At 39.9% G+C, this 23,639-nt stretch overlaps 1 protein-coding gene across 3 annotated transcripts; it reads left to right on the plus strand.

The window, feature by feature from the left end:
- Nucleotides 1–2,383: 2,383 nt before the first annotated feature.
- csde1 (cold shock domain containing E1, RNA-binding) lies at nt 2,384–23,090 on the plus strand. 3 transcript variants are annotated; one of them, XM_086214134.1, is made up of 21 exons: nt 2,384–2,529; nt 6,072–6,740; nt 8,202–8,455; nt 10,321–10,519; nt 10,630–10,796; nt 11,591–11,677; nt 11,900–11,997; nt 12,083–12,164; nt 12,409–12,537; nt 12,672–12,797; nt 12,927–13,142; nt 13,232–13,372; nt 17,224–17,388; nt 18,460–18,567; nt 19,531–19,709; nt 19,857–19,969; nt 20,056–20,175; nt 20,270–20,448; nt 20,551–20,714; nt 20,838–20,970; nt 21,509–23,090. In XM_086214134.1, exons 3-21 carry the CDS (start codon nt 8,330–8,332, stop codon nt 21,554–21,556), a joined length of 2,580 nt encoding a protein of 859 aa, XP_086070260.1. In that variant the 5' UTR covers nt 2,384–2,529; nt 6,072–6,740; nt 8,202–8,329; the 3' UTR covers nt 21,557–23,090. The 3 variants fall into 3 exon arrangements, with proteins under 3 accessions (XP_086070260.1, XP_086070261.1, XP_086070262.1); XM_086214135.1 differs by having other exon boundaries at nt 10,630–10,739; XM_086214136.1 differs by lacking the exon at nt 8,202–8,455.
- The last annotated feature ends 549 nt before the right edge of the window (nt 23,091–23,639 follow it).

Genomic DNA, 23,639 nt, shown 5'->3' on the forward strand with positions numbered 1-23,639 from the left:
TGTTTGTGTGGTATTATTTCTAGGAAACTGTCTTGATCTGAGTGAATTTTGATGATCTTTATTGTCATTCAGTCCACATATCAGACAAGATTTGTGTCGACAGTGTTGTGTGAGAGACTGTCCTCATTGTCCCTCAAAACACCTTCACACTGGTCGCAGCATGACTGGACAGCTTGGAAATGGAGTCCCTCTGGTTGTCCTCCAGCATCAGCAGGTCTGCAGAGGGGTACCCTGTCATCACCCCAGAGAAGATGTTGAAATCAGTAGATAAAAGTACATGACCTTAAAATCAGTATTACTAAAATTACCATAAAAATAAAATGAATTCAAGTAACTGTTAAAAAAAGAGCTCTTTGAACTCTTAAAGAAACTGAAAAATGCTGCTACAAGCAAAATACGAGTCTACGATTCTGGTGTTCTACTATCTGTATTCATCCACAGTTTCAGTGCAGATGTAAACACAATAAGCAATGAAAACAGCAACCACAGAACGTCAGACATCATCTGTTATTGAGACATTAATGATGGGATGACCTCTTTTATGCAGAACCTCCAGCTGCTAATTTATTTTTCTTTTTGAAAAAATTGTAAATTCATATGCCTTTTCAATGGAAATGATATGACCTCAATGATATAAATCAAACAAAGCTGAACAAGCACAGTTTTTATAATTGTCTTTAAAAAAAATGAGGAAAGAAATACATAATGACATTTAAAGTGCTGCCAGAGATTTTTTTGGTAAAGATGGAGTCTCCAAATTGAGGAATTTAAATTGAAATGACTGCAGATTCCCTAAACCGTCACAATAATCAAAGAGATACTCTGAGAGAACAAACGGAACTTGATTAAGCTCATACATATGTTTCATACTTTTGCAAAATTGTTCCAAAAAGGATAAAGGAGAGTAGTTCTTGACGATACATGACCAATGTCTCTAATTCCACTGGACATCCTTTGTGGGAGACTCTGCACATTCAGCTTCCTGTCTAATACATGCCATCGGAAAAAATTCAGCTTGCTTAGTTTTAAAGCCTTTACCTGTGTAACAAATCATTGCACAATCGCAACATCTACTGTGTCTCAGAATTTTCCTCCATCATTTAATCTACTGACTTCATTCATTAGTACAATATAAAATCTACTCAATAAAATGCATAATTATTCACTAAAACACCAGCTGGGACTACACATCCAATTTAACACTTATCAGCTTTTTGTTCTTAGTTTGTGTGACTTTTTTGTACATTAGTTACATCTTATATTGCATGTTTACTTATCTATTCCATTCTGATACTCTGTATTTGCTACCCTTTTTGCTGCCGTAACACCTGGTGTTTCTCTTTCTGTGGGATTAATAAAGAATGATCTTATCTTAAACCCCCATTACTTGTGCAGAAGTTAAGTCAAGACTACAATATATACCATGCACTCAGATGTGTAGTTTAATGTTTTATCCCTAAAGCTCAATTACGTCCCAATTTAGTCAGAATTGTTACTTAGAGGCCGTCTAAATCTGACATAGCTTTTATTAAACATTTTTATATAAATTTACTTTGCGCATCCTGCAGTATCACTCTCCTGGAGGCAATGCTGATGGTGCCTCAATGAACTGAGAGTTGCTTCGTTAACTCCTTGTGCTTTGAGAGTGTATATTGTGTAACTATACCCACATTTCTCCATGGACTATGTTGCTCTTTGGATCTTCTGGAAGTGGTTGGCAGTGATGGTCCTGGAGTGGATATCCGCACAATATTTGTGGCTGTGATTGTTCCTAACAGCAACCCTTCCTTCTCTCTTTGTCCCTGGAGAACCCTGGAGGTATTTAAATCATGAAAATAGATCACAGTGGTATTTGGTTTATATTATATTTGGTTTATATTGTACCATATCAAATATATCCGTAATTTTTATTATACAATGATTTGTTGTTGTTTTTTTATCTTTATGCTATAAGAAACAACATGCCCTTGCTCACCTTTTTACAACGACGTGACGTGTTCAGTGTACCTAAATGGTGGGCAACAGGCCAAAGTAAACACACGTCGTGGTTTTTTTTTAAATGGTGTCCTTGTGTGAAAAAAATCTTCTATCCAAAGTCACATTCCCTTGACAAATTATTCAACACGGTAGATGAACGATACAGTGAAATGCAGCCTCTTTATGATCTAAACTGTTAGGAGAAATTATACCTTCTTTCAGAAAATTAAATTAGAGACTTGTTAGTTCTCTTGTCTGAAAAACCAAGATGACAAAAAACAGATGACAATAGCACGAGCGTATGACTCTTATTTGTCAGCTTTAGAGCCCATAAGTTAGAGAAAATACTTCTATTAACGTGTGTCCCGTCTCCTGGGATCTTGATGGGCGGGCATACTCAGCCAACAACCGTACGTCAGAGGCCACTGTTTCCTTTTAGGATCTTTGGTTTTCTCTGTGTTGTCAAATATCGCGATAGTCGCCTCCCTAATCACTACGTAATGTGCCGTGCTGCTTCTAGCGGCGCTGGTGACAGTGCTGAAAGCTGTTGGGGTGAGTTTTAATAAATTTTCACATTTCATTCAAGTATTTTTGAAATTTCGAAAGATATTATTGGATATTGTGTTTTTATTATCCAGTAAGGCTGTAAGTAGACCTGGCTATCAAGTGCTTAGTCATTCGTAAAGCTGGGGCCTTGGTGGTCGCTAACGTGTTTTCCTCACCATAAATCACCTCCCACAAGGAGCGGTGTGCTAGCTAACTGTAGCTGCCATTAGCCACTTAGCATTAAGAACGACCTAGCTACATTGCCACCGATAAAAAATAAACCAAATCACAACTATTTATAACTTAAACGTGCGTAACTATCGGAAAGACAAGGCGTGAAATGAGTATGTAGAATATTGGCAGCAGAAGCCGTAACTAAACATGATTTAAGCACGAGATTGTAGTCGCGTGTCGCAGCTTCTTTGTTGTCCAGTCCTCGTGCCCTTAGCTACGATAACGTTATCTTGCTATTATCCGTTTACTTAGAGGACACATTCCATAATGGACACATGCTGTTGTCTTTCAGTGTGTCACTCACTAGTTACATGAAGTCTTCGGAACACCGTTGTGTAATCTCTATCAACGTTACGTTGGTGTCTGAAGGAAACGCCACTGAATGTTCAAAATACTAAATTTTAGTAAGGTGTGTCTTTGCTTTTGTACTGGATGAGTTCCGACATTTCCTGGATTACAACGTCACTATTGCAGTCATAAAGTAAATAACTCAACATTGAAGGGTAGCGACGTGGCTTCAGCTTTGTTTGCGCTTCTGTGTACAAGAGTAACATGTTCGGCACTGGACTTTCGGAGAACTTAATCAGTCTTAAAACCACATAATATGCCTTGGCCCTGAGCAAATATGCAAATGTAAATTATATGCTATCTGAACTGGCTTATGTCAGTGAATTTGTATCTATTTAAGAGACCAAATGTAAGGGGCTCTGTAATGTTGCGATCATAGCGCTAGCAAGATGCTAATCTGCGTAGTTCTTATATTCTACACAAGGTCAGCAAGACCGTTTTTGTGAGTAGCCGATTTGTGAAATTTTGATTTGTTAAACTGAACAATCCTAGGCTGTTTGCGCTCACGTTAAGAGTTCAAATCCCACCATAGCTAGCTAGCACCTTTTTATGACGTTTTCGTCAGGGTTGCCTGCCGCAACGTGTTGGATCAGGCCTATTAGCATTTCCAGCTGAGGGTGGTGGATCGCCCGGAAGTCACGTGGTATCTCCTGTCAGAGAGGTTGTTGTTCGTGTCTGGATAGGGACTGGTACCGTCGTGGTGAAGCTTTCGAGACGAAATGAATTGGTTGTTGTTTATCATTTCTGTATATTTTCTTATTTTTGTGTTAGAAAAAGTGAACTATTAAATACAACAGTATTGAAATAAAATCGGTTTGTGCGGGTGGTTGAGTGGCAACAAGTGAAAAGCACAAGTGAAAAGTCACCTTTTTTCTGTTCATAACCTTTCACCCACTTAATTAAATCATCTTCCGTGAACAGCCTTTTTTCTTGTGCCACCATTTCAGTGTGAAGCTAACCCTCTCAGTTAATATGAATTTTATCATGATGGCCTCTCTAAGAATAGCCCTCTCTCTGCTTCTAGGGAGTGTCTTTACATTATATTTCAACCTTCCTGGAAGCACATGCCGTGGAAGACATTGCAACACACAGTCATAGCAGAATAAATATCATGTGTCCCTGGTTGGCCCACACAGCTTGTTTTCAGAGCAGTGTATTTAGGTCAGCAAGACTTCAGTCTAACCTACTGTTGGAGTTTTGTGTCTTGTTGACATTCACTATATTCTCAAAACTTGATTGATCTGTCTGCGAAGTAAGAGTCATCTGCATGTTGAAGGTGGGCAGCAAGTCTGCAGAACAGTTGAGTTTAATGACTAAACAGGGGTCTCTGGTCAAGCATGTTTCCATAAATACCGTGACCTGAACTGAGCAAGGACTTGTTGATCAACGGCTCTTGTCTGCTGCATCTTGTCAGCTGCCTGGCATTGTGCGGTGTATGCAGAGGCATCTGTGAAAAACTTATTTTTATACTATTGAGTCTGGGGGCAAAGAATGTAGTGTTCTCTAAACTGCTCACTGGTCTTCAGTGTTGTTACTGTTTCATGTGACAGAGAATGTGACATTCCTGCTAGTGATAGTATAACTCATTATCTGTGGCTGACTTACCAGCCACCACATATATCCATGTAAATCCAAGTTTAAAAAAAAAAAAAACTTGGGTAAAAAGCTAATTCTAGACGTTGCCTTTCTCTTTTTAGCACACCAGCACTATCAACATTTGTTTCGTCAAGTTACTGACTGACCAAAGTTAATAATCATAGTTGCTGAGTGATGACAGTTTTGCCATTGTTACAGCAGTCAGTAATGGAGTTTCATTTACTTTTTAAAATGAATCTGCACAAAGTGATGACAATGCTGACATGCATAGTAGTCAAGAGCTGTAGCTCTTCCTACACAGCTGACAAATTACATAGAAGATGACTGCAGGACCTCACAATAATGCCGGCTCCAGAGCTATTATGTGTCCATAACGGGTGGGTGGCTGCTGGTGTTGTTACGCAGACTTCTGCTGGACTGCATAGACCATGCTTAAGTGTGCATGAATAAACTGAAGGCATGTAGTATTGAAAGTATAGTGTTTTTAACGGGCGCCAGGCGTATCACTGCTGAAATACATTGTTTGCAACAACAGTGAGTTGATGGTAATGAATATATTCTGTATCGAACTTCAATGAAAGCATGATTATACTTAAATTATGTAACTTCGTTTTACCTGTTACATATTTTCAGGTTGTAGTTTTTCTAAGAAGCACGGCTGTGTCTACTATATCTTTATTCATCTGAAAGCATTTGACAGACAATCCTTTGAACTGTGAATGTTGAATCTTTTCAAGAAATTACAGAGGAGTAATTAGTATCTCAGAATGCACATTATACACACTGACCATCCTTGTGACTAATTAGGAATATTTTCAAACACTGATAATGCACAGCCCAGCAGTGTACTAGGGTTTGACCTGGTTTTGTTCCTGGTGTGTCACATCAAATGTTACAAGTCCTGTAAAGACACCCACAAACAGGGTTAACCAACTGTTTTGTAGCTAATAGTAGGGACATTGGTGTCTTTTGGCTTCAAGCTGTTTCTCAAACTCAAGTGATGTCACAGAAGTGCTTGAAAATAGATGGGTTTAATTTTTGGCACAAGACTAAAAATCATTTAAGTGACCAATGGGGTTAAAGGTTTCTGATTGATGTATATAGATGATGGCAAATTCCTGCGTTAATTTTAATTTTATTGTCACATCAATGCTGATCTGATCAGAGCTTGTGCTGATAAATTTGTGTCTTTCGCTCTAGCCTGCCCCCAGTCATTTGACCTGGAAGTGAATATTTATTAAACCCTTTGCCATTGCAACAAAAGACAGACAATCGCTTCTTTTTGTCAGGAGTTTTGTTAAATCACACACTTACATTAAAAGATGAACTCGCTGTAATAAATTCTTCTTTGTGATTTTGTTTTTCAACAGTATGAAGTGAAACGGAACTGAATTTTTGTACCATCCGCAACTGCTTCAAGTTCAGATCAAGAAACTGAAGAGAAACCTCCCAAAACAAGCAGAGTTGCAACACGGAAGACACGTGGAAAAAGGATCACTTCAAGGGTTCAAATCAGAAGAAGTAACCAAATCCTGAAACGACCAAAGACGACGCATATCAGCCCATTTTAAAAACGCAGAATAAAAGAAGTCCTATGCCCAAGCGTATTGTGAGAAAAAAATAACTGATCTGAAACCAGAAGTTTGTGCCTACTCAACAGCTTTGACAAAGCACACGTCCCAACGCTGCTCCTAGCCCTCCTCATCCTCACCACACCACCGACTCACCACCGGGGTGTGGAGTGAGCTGCTGTTGCTAGTTTTTTGTTTTTTTCCCCCCATAGTCCCCCATCTTTCCCTTCCTTTTTTTTCTCACTGTTTTCATTGTATTTTTTTTTTTCTAAGCAGTGTTGTTGCACCTGCGTTTGCCTTTTTGAGCTAGATTTCTTCCCATTTTTGCTTTATGCAACCATCTAGAACTTGTGCCAGAAGCCTGTAATGTGTGTGTATGTGTGTTCAACGGTGTGCATGAAGAGATCTGCAGGAACAACATAATCATCGAGAACCTGAGATTTACAAGTTTCAAGACAACCTATAAAGGTGGGTTTCAATTGTAGTCCCTTCATAATGAGAGTTCTATTAATGTCTGCTGTAACTCTGAGAGTTAATAATTATTCACCTAGGATTTTATAATCCTTGGAATGATTTTCTGTCTATGTTAACTCTGGAAATGGTCCAGAATCAGAATTTGTTTTTTGCTTGATGGGTGCTGTTTTCTTTGATTCACAACATGGAGTTGTTAAATATTACTTTACCATCATGTATAGTTTTAAAGAATACATAGAACATGTAACTGATGATTCTGATTTAGTTTGGCTAACAATTTATTGGTTCTCTTCTAATCAGTAGTCGTGTCTCCAATTAATTGTCAGTCTGATTTTTAATAAAGCTTTGCTAATGTTTGGGAATAAGCCATGTCTCCCATCAGCTGGTTTGGAGCAAATAAACAACTCGCAAAGTGGCAGCATAGGCAATGTTAAGCAAGGCAGTAAAATGGAGTAGAAGAGGTCATCTTGGCCATTTATAGCCATCTATTACTATTACTATTACTATTGGAAAAATGGAGAGAATTCAGGGCAAGTTGTAATTGTTCCTTGGTGCCAGGTATTATCAGCCATGTTGCTATATTCCAGAGAAAAGGATAAGTGTTTGGCAATCAATGGGAAGACACCAGTTTGAGGATACTGCTGTTCAGAATTGCTTCATACAATAATGTGCTACCACCTGTCCATTTTGCAGATTTATTATCTTAAAGGGCAAAGTGTGCATAAAAACGCTTTTGTGAAATTGAGGGAGTTTTGTTTCTGTCAGCCTGGTTACACGACTACTGAACATGAATAAGAGAGTATTTGTCCTCCTTGGTGGATCAACTATTTAACTAAAAAAAAAATGCGCACAAAACCTTTTTTTTTTTCCCCCCCCTAATGTCCCATTGAATCCGAATAGCATCAATCTCTATCAGAGGTTGGGATTCAGCCTTTGAAATGGCAACGTCTTAAGTCATGGTTCATGTGCAGCAGCTTTCAATGATAAATTCACAACACTTATTCCAATTAGCTGCTGCATATCTTGTATTTGAAATGGACCTTGTGTATCTGTTGCTCCTGGCATTGGTACACACTACTTTGAGTGCAACGATTGATGCTGAGTTTTAGATATCGCTCTTTCAGTGACCGCTAAATTGCTGTTTGGTAAAGATACATTTCTGTTAATAAATTAGTTGGGAATTCCATAGACTGAGCCACCAACACGATGGTTAATTTGTTTGTTTTTGCAGTGTAGTTTGAGAATGATTTGATTGCCCTACCTAGTTCCCACACCTTTTTTTCTATTCTGTAATTTTCCAGTCACATTCTCCCCAATTTTATTTTACTCTCTTATCCTTTTCAATTCCGTCCCTGGAGGATAAAGCCCACAGCCCTTTTCCTTTTGTGACATTTGGCACACTGGCTGACCTATCTGCCTTACCCATTTTGTTTGTTCCTCTCTTCACCCTTGCAGACATCCAGCGGTGTATCAGTGGGTGGTTGCATAAAAATAATACTTAACAGTCAAGCCAAAAAAAAATCATACAAGTAATCAAGTTCAGCAAGTGCTCAAGAAAGTTTTGTTCGAGTTTATGGGAAAATATGGGCAGTCCCTGGAAAGGCTTTGTTGAGTTTACCTTGCCTGCGTCGCCACCCACCGCGTTTGTTAGCGCTGACCTGAGCAGCACCTCCCCTGTCGGACTCAGCCTGTCGCCATATGGCCGATCTGTAAGTTCCACCTTCCCACCTCTTTTCTAAGTGCCCCCACCACCCACCCCATCGAACACCCATCCACCCACCTTGCCCTGCATCTCTGCTGTGAATGGCCTAACCTCTTTCATACCTTCTGGGCTCCCTTGACTAGCCTCTGCTCAGGTATTTTCTCGCAGGGTGAGGGCTGTTCAACCGGCAAAGCTAAAAACTTTTTTTCACTTCCTCGAAGTGCTTTCCCCCCCCCCACACTTTTGTCCCTTTTAATTTCATATTCAATTCTATAGGTCCATGACTGACACGGGCACTATGTTGTAACTCAAATTAAAGCAACACAAATACAATTTCAATTACATACGTGTTGTTCACTGTGAAGTTGGATTTTTAGGAAATGTACATGATTAAGTGTAATAACTACACAGACAACTAAAGGAAAAGCTGCAGAGAGTGACAGCCTTAGGGAGAAAGATAGAAGTTGCTCAATGTGAGAGTATATCACAGAGCCTAAAAGAAGAGGCTGCTCTGGGACCCCCCCCCACCCTCATAACTCATTTCCCATCACCAACTCTGTCCACTGTAGATGCACCGCTGTTTGACCTGTCATTTGCATTCTCTGATTCTCTCCATCTGTAGTGTTGTTTTACTCAAGTAACATTTACTACACCGCTTTTGAACCAGCTCATCTAAACTGGCTGTGCAGTGCAGTTGACCTTTTTTAGTTTGCCTTCTCTGTTGAGCCCTTCCTATTTGAGTGCACTGTTTTATTAACTGATTGTTGCTATTGATGGTTGTAGCTTGTCAGAGTAGCTCTCAGATATTTACTAGGGGCCTCATGGTTTTTCAGTGTCATGATTTCCCACAGCCTCTTAGCATTGGTGGTGGTGGTGAAGAGGTAATGAAAATGGTGATGGAGATTATGCAAGGAAGAACATGGAGGATGCAATATGTTCCCATATTACACTCAATTTTTTTTGCGTAATGACCACTCAACTTGTATCTGGATAAGAGTAGTTAAATAATGCTGAGAAAATAGTCCGTTGTTATTTTTGTCAAAGCTGTTGCCTCCTCCCGACAGCATATCCAAGTCCTAACTCCAGTGTCAGAAATGGAAAGAGGCTCCTCTGAACCCCCAGTGGCTCGAAACACTGCCCCCTCGACCTCTACTGGTCCCATGTCTATTCCCCGCTCTTCCTCAGTCTCTTGCCGTCCCCACCCAGGAAGTAAAAAACACAAGCGGACTCCCTTATACCAGAGATCAGTAAGAGGGAATGTTACGTGGCGGGATGACCACACTGAATTAATTCATGACCTGGTTTTGTACTGTGACTTTCTAACAGCATGGATTTCAGTTTGTGTAGGGAAAAAGTGTAACCCAGTGTAGTGGCAGATTTCATGAAGGCAGTTTCTACAGGCTTTTGTTTAACAGTTGGAGCTGAATAGTTTTTGAGTATTTAATGTTTTAAACCAAAATTGCATGAAATGACCACACAAAATTTTATGAGTACATTAAGAATTTTGGGCAAAAATCATTTGGAGAGTTAACCAATTTTAGTTTTTGGTGCATGTCATCAGGAATAAAGGACAAATATTTATCATTCAAAAATTATTTCTAGATATTATCAGTGGTGGGTTTCCTGCTGTTGATAGCCCAGGAGGATAACCCCAGGAGGCTCCAATCTAGCATTTTCTCCCCTTCCCAACTCCTCTGAAGTGCGCTGAATATGCATGATTTGAAGTGGTTGGTTGTTGTTTATTTTGGGGTTTTTTTTTGTGCCAACCTTAAATATGGCAAATGGTACATTAAATGCTTGCTGTTCTTTTTGCCTGCATTGTGTTGACCCACTACCAATGTATTGTAACACTTTTTTCCTCCCCTCTACCAGATGAGTTTTGACCCGGGCATGCTCCATAACAATGGGCACACTGCATACGCCAATGGCTCAGGGCCAGGCATTAGAGAGACTGGCGTGGTGGAGAAGCTTCTGACTTCTTATGGTTTCATCCAGTGCTCTGAACGTCAGGCCCGCCTCTTCTTCCACTGCTCCCAATACAATGGCAACCTGCAGGAGCTTAAAATAGGAGGTGACAAGACTTAAAATATGAAAACATTTGAGTTACTTGATAGAAACACAGCATGTCCCAGTATACATGGAACTAAGTGTTTGGTTTCTCTTTCCCTTCTCTCTTCTCAGATGATGTAGAGTTTGAGGTATCCTCTGACAGGCGCACTGGCAAGCCCATAGCAGTCAAGCTGCTTAAAATTAAGCCAGAGGTGCTGCCAGAGGAGCGCATCTCGGGCCAGGTGGGGCCAGACCTGCACGCCTATCCCTTTACTGTGCTGCATGGTTATATTCATCCAGTTAAGGAACACCATTTTACTTTTGGTTCTGTCCTTGTCTGTTAACTAAACATTTGTGTTCAGGAAGGGGATGATGTGATTCCTCTCCAATCCCGTATCAAATCCAAAACATTACTTTTTTTATGTTACATCAAGCTTTCCATTGCTTTAAAATTCAAAATTGGCATGTTGTCTTTGAAATGCATGTTACCTTGAGGTACTGGATATCAATCGAAAAAACTGATCAAATCAGTGCATTTGCTGATTTTTTTATTTTTTTTTTATAGTGCTCTTAGAGAATAGTATAGCTCAGTTTGTCAGCCTGACACATCGAATGCCGTCTTATATGTTTAAAAAAAATGTGGTTGTACCTAACTGTGACAAGACTGCTGCATCATAATGTTCAGCTCAAAGGTGGACATCATAGCATGCCATGCCAGATGTTATGCTTGTGTCATTGGTAATGAACAATGCAAATGTGATGCTGCTTGTATTGTGTACACATAATTCTGTGACTCTACATGCAGGGCACAGTGTGAAAACTGAAGTGTCTCACATATACAGATTCATGCAACAAATAACTTTTTCAGTCATGTTACCATCATGACGGAGAGGAACTCAAGTGATCCAATTAGATTGTGATGGGTGACTATGCCAAGTGCATCTTTTGAGCTGTAATGGGCACTTTACCTCTGACATTTTGATATATCTAGGAAATGTCTTAATATGTTTATGTAATTACAGTGAATAGTGGGACTAAATGAGCAAAGCTGTGTGTTAATCTCCTCCACTTGCCATTTCCTCCTCTTCTGCAGGTTGTTTCATCAATCCCAGTGCACTTGGATGGAAAGTCTGCTCCTAACCAGGTGCCCACTGGCAGTGTTTGCTATGAAAGAAATGGGGTAAGTGGTTCGAAATGCAGTATATTTGATCCCTTAAATGTTGGTGCACTTAAAGTTTTATTGAGACAATGGCCAAAAATTATAATACACCTTCCACATTTTGACTTACTGCATGTAATGTAAACGATAAGCAACCTCAGCAGCACGTGACTGTAATTTAAAATTATATCAAGGTTCATGGGTATGTTCCAACCTTATTAATCAAAATTTGCCTCTCAACAGGAAGTGTTCTACCTTACCTATACTCCAGATGATGTTGAGGGTAATATCCACCTAGAGACTGGGGACAAAGTCAGCTTCTATATGGAGACTAACAAGCAGTGAGTCTTAATACCATGTCATGGCTATTTCAGTAATATTGGGTCGCACTCTATTTATTTGCGTTTTCAATGTAATGCTTTTCAGTACTGGTGCAGTCAGTGCACGGAACATTCAACTTGTGAAGAAAAAGCAAATGAGGTGCCAGGGTGTGGTGTGTGCTACAAAGGTGAGAGTCACTGATGATTTCATTGGGTCCAAGTATGAAAACCAAGGGATTCCAACCCTGCTATTAGCCACTTTTCAAACGGGGCAAAGATTTCCAAAATAATGAATGAAGATGATGAGAATGATGTGCATACATACGCACGCACACACACACACACACACACACACACACAGACCATATGTTTTGGTAAGCTTGCTTGAGACATGCTTGGGCATGACATGTTTGTCGTTATGTTTTCTTTCAGGAGGCCTTTGGGTTCATTGAGCGGGCTGATGTGGTGAAGGAGATCTTTTTTCACTACAGTGAGTTCAAGGGTGATTTAGAGGCTCTGCAGGCTGGAGATGACGTTGACTTCACTATCAAAGAGAGAAATGTGGGTGTCTTCAAACAGCTTATTTTGGAATGTCTTTTTTTTTCCGAAACCTGTAATTCTTCAATGATCTGACTGAGCCATTACACCAAATAGTAACCCTTTGTTTTTTGTTGTTGTTTTGTTTTTGTTCATAGGGTAAAGAAGTAGCTACAGATGTGAGACTGCTCCCCCAAGGAACAGTCATCTTTGAGGATATTAGCATTGAACAGTTTGAAGGCACTGTTGTCAAGGTCATCCCCAAGGTTCCCACTAAAAACCAGGCAAGTAGATAGACAGAATTGTTTACAACCAAAACACCCTATACATAAATAATTCAACTTGAAAAAGTGGCTATGACCTAGCAATGAGGGGTATAACGCATAATTTTAACTTAACTCTTGCTCCAACAGAATGACCCTCTCCCAGGTCGTATCAGTGCTCGTATTGGTTTTAGTGACAAGGAACTGCCATTTGGTGAAAAGGACACGAAGTCCAAGGTGACCCTTCTGGAGGGGGACCATATACAGTTCAACATCTCCACCGATCGCAGAGACAAGCTAGAGCGGGCAACAAACATCGACATCCTCCCAGATTCCTTCAATTTTACTAAGGAGACTCGTGAAATGGTGAGAATGACTGGCTTATACAAAATCAGGAGTCAGCAATTATTCACACCACCTTCAGACTGTAACTGTGTTACCCAATCATATTCTAGGGGGTGATCGCAGCTATACGCGATGGCTTTGGCTTCATTAAATGTGTGGATCGGGATGCTAGGATGTTCTTTCACTTCAGTGAAGTCTTGGAAGAGAGCCAACTGCACATCTCGGATGAAGTGGAGTTCACTGTTGTGCCTGTAAGTCCGTTATTAGAGCTAAACCTGTGAACTCATTTCTCTCAATTTCCATTGACAATATAGTCCATCCCTTATGAAATAATGCCTGCCTAACATTCACAAGATTTTTTTTTATTAATCTGTGTTCTCATAGTTAGATGGTAGAGGGTGCTAGTGCAGCAGATGGATCAATGTTGTGGGTTCTCCAAGAGGCCTGGGGCAGTTGGATGTATCACACAAAACCACACATTAGACACACGCAGACTGCAGTCACACATCACATCAGGGATGTTGTAAAAAACCTGACGCCATTGCTATTTTTACATTTAGCAGTTTACCTATGTTATTACCAGCCCAACTGTGTATCATTATCCTATTTTATGCAAATTGGGTTCAAGTAAGGAAAGAAGGGGGAAATGAGATTTTGCAAGAAAGGTGGATTTTTAGAAAGGCTTAGTGCGATAAATTTAAAGAGATAAGTGAGTTAAGGTTTAACTATCCAGGTTCTGATCAGGGAATAGATTTTCTTAAATAAAACAATGCTATAATTAGGGTAGCTGATCAGACAATTTTTTAAAGAAGGCTGGTCTGAAAACACTGTCGTTCCATTGTGGAACAATGAGCCTAATGAGGCTTCAAAGAACTGCACTAAATTTTGTAAGGTTTTAAAAAATGCATATAATTTCCAGCATATCATTTGGTCTTAAGAAGCTAAAAAAGCAAATCTGCTAGTTAATGCATTGATGGAGGTTCATAGTACTTCTAATATGCCAAAAGAGAGGAAGACAAAAACAATGAGACAGATTTGTTTGAAAAAGAGGAAGATGTTGATGATATAATAAAATGCTCTTTTTACTTTAGAGGAAGGTAAATAGGATTTGTGTCAAACTAGACTAACCTTTTCAGGCAAAGATCAAATATGCCATGTCATATTTAAGCATTTTTCTGATGTTGCACTCACTTATTCCATTTTATACAGTTTAACAAGATTTTGCAAGAACGTGTTATCACAGTGCTGGTAGCAAACGTTTAAAGTACCCATAAGGAAACAAGGAACAAAAGCCCACTTTTCCAGCCGACCACAGACCAATTGCATTGACATCCAGTGTGTTGAAGATAATGGAATATGCGATTATAGAAAGACCAACTCATCACCAGGAAGTAAGGAATCTCAAGTCAAACCCGAAAAATTGATTTAGAAAAGGAACTGGGGACAAGTAAATGAGGCGATGGCAGTTTTTGCTGATTTAGAAAAAGGGCTGATGATTTATTGTGTAAAGATGTCGCTGATTTTCGGAAAAAAAAAAATTGAGTAAAACAATTTCAAATGGGTAAAAGACTTTTTGTTTGGACGTGCTATAGAAGTGAGAATGGGGAAAAGCTTTCAGTGGTCATCCAGGCGATAATGGAACACCACAGACATTTCCTGAGGTGTTCCAATGATAATTGAGGATGTATTTATAATGACAGTGAGCAGGTTATGAGTGGATCTTTGTTCACAGATGATGAAGCTCTGTGGAAAGGAGGAAGGAAGCTTCAGTATATGGTTTAAAAAAAAAAAAAAAGTTGCAGGAAGTGATTGAAAGACTTGAGAAGTGGCCCAGCCATGGGGGTAAAACTTTTCCATTTTCAATTTTCTTTGCAAAAAAAAAAGAAAATTAGAGCTGATGTGAAATTGTATTTATATGATAAATAGATGGAAAGGGTAGACTGATTTTTTTTTTAATTATTATTTTTTGGCATGTGGTTTGAGTCTCATTTAGAAGCCCATATTGAGAGAAAGCAGTAAGTAAATGCAAAAAGGTGCTAAATGTGTTATGGTGTGGAGTGGGAATAGAATTAAGAGCTGACAGGCCTGCCCAGAAAGCTATACACGCGGGTTTAATGAGATCAGCTATTGATTATGGGTGTGTTGCTTGTGAGTTTGCATTATAGCTTTGCAGGGGAAATGAGATGTAATAAAAGTACAAGCATTAAGGAGATGTTCTGGGGCTTTTAAAACAGTCTGTGCCAGCACTGCAAGTAGAAATGCCGTTGGAGTTTAGAAGTCAGAAAATTATGATGACGTATTAGGTTAATTTATGAGGGCATAAAATCCACCCTGCAAGAAGTGTTATTGAACTATGTTGGCAAAATCGAGACCTTTGGTTGGGGTTGCTGCTGTTTCTCTTTGTTTTTTCCACAGCTAGAACTTGAGCTTGGCATCCTTGAAACATCAAGGGACAAATGTGCTACGAAATATTTTATTCCAACATTAGAAATAAGTTCTATGGACCAGTCTGTGTAAATCTGATAAAAACCAAAGACCCAACAACAGGTCAAGCAGCAGCAGTTATCCTCAACTTTGATACTGAGTTTGTCAGGACACTTATTGATGAGAATTGTCTTTTTGTTGTTGTTTTTTTGTGTGAGGTAGTTGCCCTGCAATGAGTGGAGATCACACCAGAGACTTAATGCAACAGATTGATGTTCAGCATTAAATAATTTAGATTGCAATTTAACTTCATGATTGTAGAATAGATATATAGATGGAGATAGATGGATGGATGGATGGATGGATAGATAGATGGATGGATAGATAGATAGATAGATAGATAGATAAAAGAAAGAAAGTGATCAAGGGATGAAAGAATGGATGTAAAAGAAGATATATTTTTCAAAATGAACCGTTTGTCAGGAATGCTGGGACTGGGGGACACAAAAAAGAAAGAGGACACCTGTATTACAAAAAAAATATGTGGACATGCTGTTTTAATGGTTTAAACACATTACTTTAAAATATAATGGAGGGTGTGAATTGTGTGGAGAGAATGAAACATCTTTTATTGGTTTGCTGGAAATATTACAGAAAGGTGTTAAACGGGTGAACGTAAGCACATCTGTTATGGAAACTCAACCCAGTGTACATAATATTACCAAAATGTATCAATAGGGTATGGGACGTTCTTTTCTTTTTTTTTAGAATTATTTTGAAGGAATAATCTTGTACTCACACTTCCGATCAGCGGGTGGCGCTACTGCATCCGAAAGCGGTTGGACATACGCCAACAACTTTGAAGAAGGAAAAGGAGCACGCCCGCTTTAGAGGTCCACGATAATTACCTGATTTATATTTAATTTGCTAAATGGCAACAGTAGTTGTTACTCTGTGTATTGTTCTTAGGACTCTATTCTCCTGCTTGACTGGTCGATTTATTTGGCGCATTCGACCAACACCTCATTAGTCGGGAAAGTCGTGTTAATTAAGGAGGAGTTGCGACATCGACAGCCGGCAGGATTATTCCATTATTCTCAGCTGTATACGGACCGGGCTGGGCATGTAAGTCGGTAGCTTTTTGACAAAGCAAATCATGTCGCTACTCGCAAGCGCTCAAATCGCACCGAAAGAGCGCCTGCAGTCAGAGCGCGGACCCTGAACCACCCGCACACTCGTTACTGCGCTTAAACCTCAACGAGCAAAAAAAGAAAAAATACATTTTGGCATTTGAGGACCAGTAGAACGAATGCAGGTGAGCTTTATACGTGCCTTGTCCATCGCCTCACGTCGTGTTAAAACATCCACAACGTGACTAAGTTAATGGTAGTAAATAAACTTTGAGCATAGGCAGAAAGACCTCAGAAATTTGAATCTATGTAGTGGATTTACATAGACAACAGAGGATAAAGACGTCCCAGCACTATTTTCACTTGAGTAAGGGGGTGCATCAGAGGGTGGGTAATTTACTAAGAATGGTGAGAGCTAGTGAGGGCTCTTTGACTGCCTCACATCCAAAAAGTACCTTGATTACAAAACTGCATTCTGTTATTAAATGGAGGTATTCTAAATATTTGTGTACAACAGTAAACTAAAGTAATTGTATTGTCCTTACCAGGATATGCTGTCTGCTCAGAGGAACCATGCAGTGCGCATCAAGAAGCTGCCTAAGGGCACGGTGTCCTTCCATACCCAGTCTGAGCAGCGCTTCATGGGTGTGGTGGAGAAGGAAGTTGTGGCGGCCAGTACCAAAAACGCCAGTCCCAACAAGGGCAAGGAGAAGGTAGCATATTGTAGTGCACTGCTCTGGCCAGTATTATCTGACATTTCTTTACCCTTAGAACAGTCAGAGACTGAAGTTTCATAGTCCACCCTGTCCTTCACATAATTTTGCTTTAGTTCTAATGTTCATCTTTGCTTTGTTTTTTCCATTCACAAATTCCCGTTCATGTTCCTTGTCGGTTAGAAAAAAGACAAGGTAGGACTGAGACTGAAATAGTCTCTCAAACACGAATAAGACACCTGCTCAGTTTTAGAGTGTCTTACTGTCTAATGGGTGTATTGTTTCTCTTGTTTTTTTTCAAGGGCAAAGTTGTAGAGAAGGTTGGTTTTCACAGGGTCATGACTCGTCCGAGTGCCTCTTTGTACCTTTGTAGTTGACGGCATGTTATTTGGTCACCGTTTAACACTTAAAAACATGGACTCAGACATTTAATAACGGATTCAGTTAGAAGTAGGGCTGCATAATTAAAGATTCAACAGTCATCCCAATTGCCAGTGAGACTTTGGAGCAGCCCAGTTTTAAACATGATGTTGTTCAATAATCATTTTCATTTGGTCATTTCTAAATGATGAAAAGCAACTGAATTAGTCAACAAAATATTTTTCCTGTGCATGGAATCACTCTGTGGTCCATTTTGTCACGTATATTTAAGATTATTGATGAATATGCACAATGTCTACCCTGATGAATTATGGATAGATAACAGGAGATTCCAGGAATTCTGCAGCCCTACATTGTCACTTGAAGCTCAACTCTTGTAGTGGACTACTAATGCTAACCACACAGAATGATGCATTGCACACACTGGTGTCACATGCTTTTGTAGCCTGTCTGCAAACATCCTCTCATTTACTACTTTCTTGTACATCATGTCATGTGATACGTAATTTGGACCATGTTTAATGTGAGATGGCTAGTTTTACGATGAGATGCTCAGCCTGCCTATGGACACATTTCTAGCTGAGAAATTATCAGCGGGGCTTGGACATGCCTGGAGCCAGCTGCATTTAGCACTGCTGATGCTTATAAATGCAATATGGATATAGATGTGCTTTGTTCCCCTCGCTGTAGGAAGCTGAGGATGGAGTGATTGCATATGAAGACTGCGGAGTGAAGCTCACTGTTCTGTACCATGGAAAGGATCTGGAGGGAGGATATCACCCACAGGTTGGAGATAAGGTATCAGCTGGGTGACCGCTATTTAGCTTGAACTAAAAGATTGTTTGAATAAGTTAAGATAAACCTTTAATCGTCCCACAGTGGGGAAATTTACATTGTTACAGCAGCAAGAACAAAGGAGAATTTAACATAAATAGTATTTGAAGATAAGTAGAAGAAGAATATAAGAAAATAAATATAAGGGATAGTGCAAATGTACAAGGAATAAGTGTGCAAATTTGTAAAAATAAGTAATATATAAAAGTAATACACAAAGTAAAAGAGGAAGACGTATGTACAGCAGTGGAGTATGTACAGTCTGAAATACATGTGTATGTACAGTAATATTGCACTATGAAAAAAGTCCTGGTGGTTATGTGGTCTGCTGGTTCTACAGCTGCTGGTTGTAAAGTCTGACAGCTGCAGGAAGGAAGGACCTGCGATATCGCTCCTTCACACACTTTGGGTGAAGGAGCCTGTCGCTGAAGGAGCTCTTCAGTGCTGTGGGAACGTCCTGCATGGGGTGGGAGTCACTGTCCAACGTGGATGACAGCTTAACCGTCATCCGCCTCTCGCCTACCACCCCCACTGAGTCCAGGGGGCATCCCAGGACAGAGCAGGCCTTCTTGACCAGTTTGTCAAGCCTCTTCCTGTCAGCAGTCGAGATGCTGCTCCCCCAGCAGACCACTCCATAGAAGATGGCTGATGCCAGCACAGTGTCATAAAAGGTCTTCAGGAGTGCCCCCTGCAGCCCAAAAGACCTCAGCCTCCTGAGCAGATAGTCTGCTCTGTCCTTTCTTATAGAGAGCGGTTGTGTTTGTTGTCCAGTCCAGTTTATTGTTGCGGTGAAAACCAAGGTACTTATAAGATGAGTGATGGTATATAAAAAACATTTGATTCAAATTAGTAATTTTTGATAATATGACCCTTCTGTCTCGAGTTTGTCATTTCTCTCTGAGCAACTTCTTAATGTTTGTCCTCTAGGTGGAGTTCTCCATCAACGAAGTGAAAAGAACTGGCCAGCAGAGTGCAGTTTCCATCAGGGTCCTAAACCGTAATGCCTCCAATGCCAAGAGACTGCAGGGATTTGTTGCCACACTGAAGGACAACTTTGGCTTCATTGAGACAGCAAATCATGACCAGGAGATTTTCTTCCACTACAGGTTAAGATTCTAAGATGCCTTTGACAGAAATAGTGCCGATTTATTAATTAATAGCTGCTGTCCACCAATGTGTTCGTTTTTTGTTTTTTTTTCTGCACTCACATGTGGTCACTTCTAATTCTCTGTATTGTTGTGTTTGCTCCTCAGTGAAATGTGTGGCGACTTAGAGAATTTAGAGCTTGGTGACACAGTTGAGTATACTCTGTCCAAGGGAAAAGGGAATAAAGTCAGTGCTGAGAAGGTCACCAAAGTGGCTGCAGGTACGAGCGGCTAGTAGCAAGTTGATTTGTGTATATATATATTTGTCATACCTGCAAATGTAATGTGTATGAATCCACTTCTGCAGTGAATGGCGTTGGAGAGGATGTTGGCGCAACTGTGATGATGGGGAAAGTCATGCGTCCGTTGCGCAGTGTTGACCCCTCCCAGACAGAGTACCAAGGGCTTATTGAAGTTACTGAGGAAGGTGGGTCCAGAGGTTTGCTGGGACCTATAATTTCAGGTTTTTGGCAGATAGAGGACCACAGATGTAATTGTTGCTCCCCTCCTGGTTGTTTCAGGTGGAACTAAAGGACAGAATTATCCATTTGGCATAATGGGAATGGCAAACAAGGCTGATTGTCTGCAGAAAGGAGAACTCGTGAAGTTCCAGGTCTGCACAGTATCTCAGACTGGGCAGAAGATGGCCTGTAATGTGGTACCCCAGCGTAGAGCTGTGGTTGAGTGCGTCAAAGACCAGGTAGTGATCCTTGTTGAATGACAATGAATCTCTATGAAAACTCATGACTACCACAAAAATAGATGAGTATCTTTGATGGTGAAATTGTTTTGTTGTCCCCAGTTTGGCTTCATCACTTATGAAGTGGGTGAAAGCAAGAAGCTTTTCTTCCATGTCAAAGAAGTGCAGGATGGCCTGGAGCTCCAGACTGGGGATGAGGTGGAGTTCTCTGTGGTCCTCAATCAACGCACAGGAAAATGTAGTGCCTGCAATGTACGCAGAGTCAGGTAAGCCCCCGAGGACCATTGTAGACAGTGTTCAAACTACCTCTTTTGGAGTAAAATTATCTGTGATTACTTGAGACGAATGAACACGCAGACAAAATTAAAACATGTCTCCTAATGTTACAGCGAGGGGCCAAAACCAGTGGTGACTCCGCGTCCCGACCGTCTAGTTAACAGATTGAAGAGCATCACTCTGGATGATGCCAGCGCTCCTCGCCTGGTCATTGTAAGACAGCCTCGTGGTCCTGACAATACAAAGGTATGGTTGGAGGTTGGTTGGCTGTCGTGTATTTGAGTGTCTTTGGGTGAAGTCATTTCTCCTGGTAATGATTTTTTTTTTTGAGGGGGGACTCAACACAAGACAGTTGTCAGACTGACAGTTGTGTTGCCCTCATAAATGCCATCACCTGTGTTACTGTGCAATAGCTTGAGCTAATAGGAGCAGGTCCGTTACAGTGAATCATTTTAACAGGGCCTCTTAAGCCTTCCATATACTTGTACTTTTTATCCTACAGTACAGTTAATTGAGTGATGGTGGAAATGCAAAGACTGAACGAAGGATTTTAAGAGTTGATATGAGACCATCCGAATAATGTAATGAATGTTGAATCAGGTTTTGTAAATCTAGTGGTCAGTGGGATTGTTGCTTAGCTGTAGCTTGACATTTATGCCACTAAATATAATGATTGCAACTTTTTGTTCAGCCATACAAATCTGCTGTGGGTTTTCTTGGAATACTTTGTTTTTTTAATGATGTGCAATTCTCAACATTTATGAAGTCCATCTTGTCCTTACAGGGCTTCAACGTGGAGCGCAAGACTCGCCAGCCTGGTGTCATTGACTGAGCAATATAGATACCGGCCAAATGGCAACCGCAGGGAATAGGGGAACTTGATTTATCACATGCTTGCATATGAAAAAAGTCAAAATAAACATACGCACACACATAAGGTAATTGGCATGTGTAATCTTTGTCCCTATTGACACCTGAGAGGGAACATTTTTCATTCCATAGTTCCCTACCTCCCATGTATGATGTACTTGATAAGAGTTCCACACTGCAGTGTACATGGGATCTCTTGAGTGTGTGCGTGTGTGATGTATCCTAGAAGTGATTAGTGTGTAATGGAGGTTATTTGTTCCTCTAAATCAGAGTGATGACTGTGGCTGTCTTCGTCCCTACCTTTTGAGTTTGCTCTGTCTGGAATTCTGCACCTGTAATCTCTAATCTGTCCTGTAGTTTGCCTGAGTTGAGTGAGTGTGTGGCTATTGGCATGTCTTTGAGTGTCGGCTCCATTTTGTTTTTCCTATATTTTTCGCTCTTTTACCCATGGAAACTTGAAATGGTTTCATTATTAGGTTTCTGCTACTGTATGCTTTCCTACAAAATGCATAAAGCAAAGTTCCCTCCATAAGGAGGATCATATTTCTCATACGTGCGAGCTTAACTGAGGATTCTTCTCTGCTCGTTTTTTTGAGCAGTTTTAAAAATGCTTTACAGAAGAGCTTAAGTGAAAGCATGGTGTGTGTGTGTGTGTGTGTGTGTGTGTGTGTGTGTGTGTGTGTGGGGAGAGGGAGATGTATGTGAATGTCAAAGTAATTAATCTAATGGGATTTGACTTTACCAATCTGGAGCCTTCAGATACCTTTTTGGTATTCACAAGCTCTACTTAAGCAATTTCTCCCAGGTGCAGAATTCCTTGTGGCATCTTATATCTGCAGTTCTTTTATACTATGTTTTTCTTTTGTTTTCTTGCACATAAATTTTTTTTTTTTTTTTTTTTGCTTATTCCCATTGAAACTCAGTCTAATATTAAGAATAAGGTGCCTAAATACTACAAGCAAAATGAAATGGGGACGGGACACAACAAAAAAAAAAAAACTAAAGGAAAAAAAAACAAACAAAAAAAATTAGATGTATCCTCAGTTCCCAGCCAACCGCCAAAATATCCAGAACAATCTTAGGGTGGCTTTTTTTTTTTTTTTTTTTCTAGTAGAAATAATACTGATTATGCATCCCAAACCTGTGGGTTGAACTATACTGTATGTAATGTGTGCTTCTTCTTTTTTTTTTTTTTTTCCTTAGTGAAAGTTCAGACTTCAGATATAACAGAACAAATTTAACTTAAAGGGGGGAAAGGTAAAGTATTAGAAAAGCCAATTAAAAAAAAAAAATTAAAAAAAAAAAGAAACCGTAAGCATCAGGACATCGGTTATCGTGCTCCGGAGACATGGTTGGTGTTATGCCTCGACACATTAAGTTACAGTCAAAATTAATTTTGAGATCACTGGATTTCAGTTGATCCACATACAGAGGTTCTTATGTACTTTTGTTAATGGTCTTGAATGAAAAATTAAAAAGTTTTATGAAAATCAGAAGCTGTTCTGATTTTTTTCTTGGGGGGGGGGAGTGTGAGGGGGATGAGGTGTTTTTAATGCTTTCACAAGCGAGATAAAGAAAGAGAAGGTCTTGTGATGATGATGATGATTATTAAGAATGTGGAAGATTCATAAACCCCAGTGCATTACAGTGGCTTGAACTACAACAGGAAGTACCTTGCTCACCAGATATGAAGCTTTAAACACTTGAATTCCCAAAAAGAATAAAATGCCAAATTAAAATGAAACTAAACATTTTCTGTTTAAGGTAGCGGCATCCCTCGATTTGTTAAGGACAGTAATGATCACTCCGTTATTCGGTGTAATTTATGGATGCCGGGTCACAAGTTTTCAGTGGCATGGAACCTAATTTGCATTTGATAGGAAAACAATATTTGCCATCTTTTCATCTTGATTTGGGTGCACTGAAATTGATGCAAAAAGAATTCCAACATTTTGTGCTTTCAATATTTTAAGTCGCAATAAATCCAAGTTAAAATATTACCAGCTCACCACGAGTCAAATACCGGGCTGTCATTTGTTTTTGTG

The sequence above is a fragment of the Aulostomus chinensis genome, chromosome 9, assembly GCF_037954235.1.
Source record: "Aulostomus chinensis isolate RoL2024-O1b breed Wild chromosome 9, RoL_Achi_v1.0, whole genome shotgun sequence".
In the NCBI taxonomy this organism is placed as follows: domain Eukaryota; kingdom Metazoa; phylum Chordata; class Actinopteri; order Syngnathiformes; family Aulostomidae; genus Aulostomus; species Aulostomus chinensis.

Excerpts from the sequence above, each read along its gene's own strand:
- csde1 (XM_086214134.1), top strand. The coding sequence starts at position 8,330 with ATGGGCAGTCCCTGGAAAGGCTTTGTTGAGTTTACCTTGCCTGCGTCG. Across the intron at positions 13,143-13,231 it reads CTAAGGAGACTCGTGAAATG|GGGGTGATCGCAGCTATACG; the intron begins GTGAGAATGACT and ends ATCATATTCTAG. Across the intron at positions 19,710-19,856 it reads GAGATTTTCTTCCACTACAG|TGAAATGTGTGGCGACTTAG; the intron begins GTTAAGATTCTA and ends TTTGCTCCTCAG.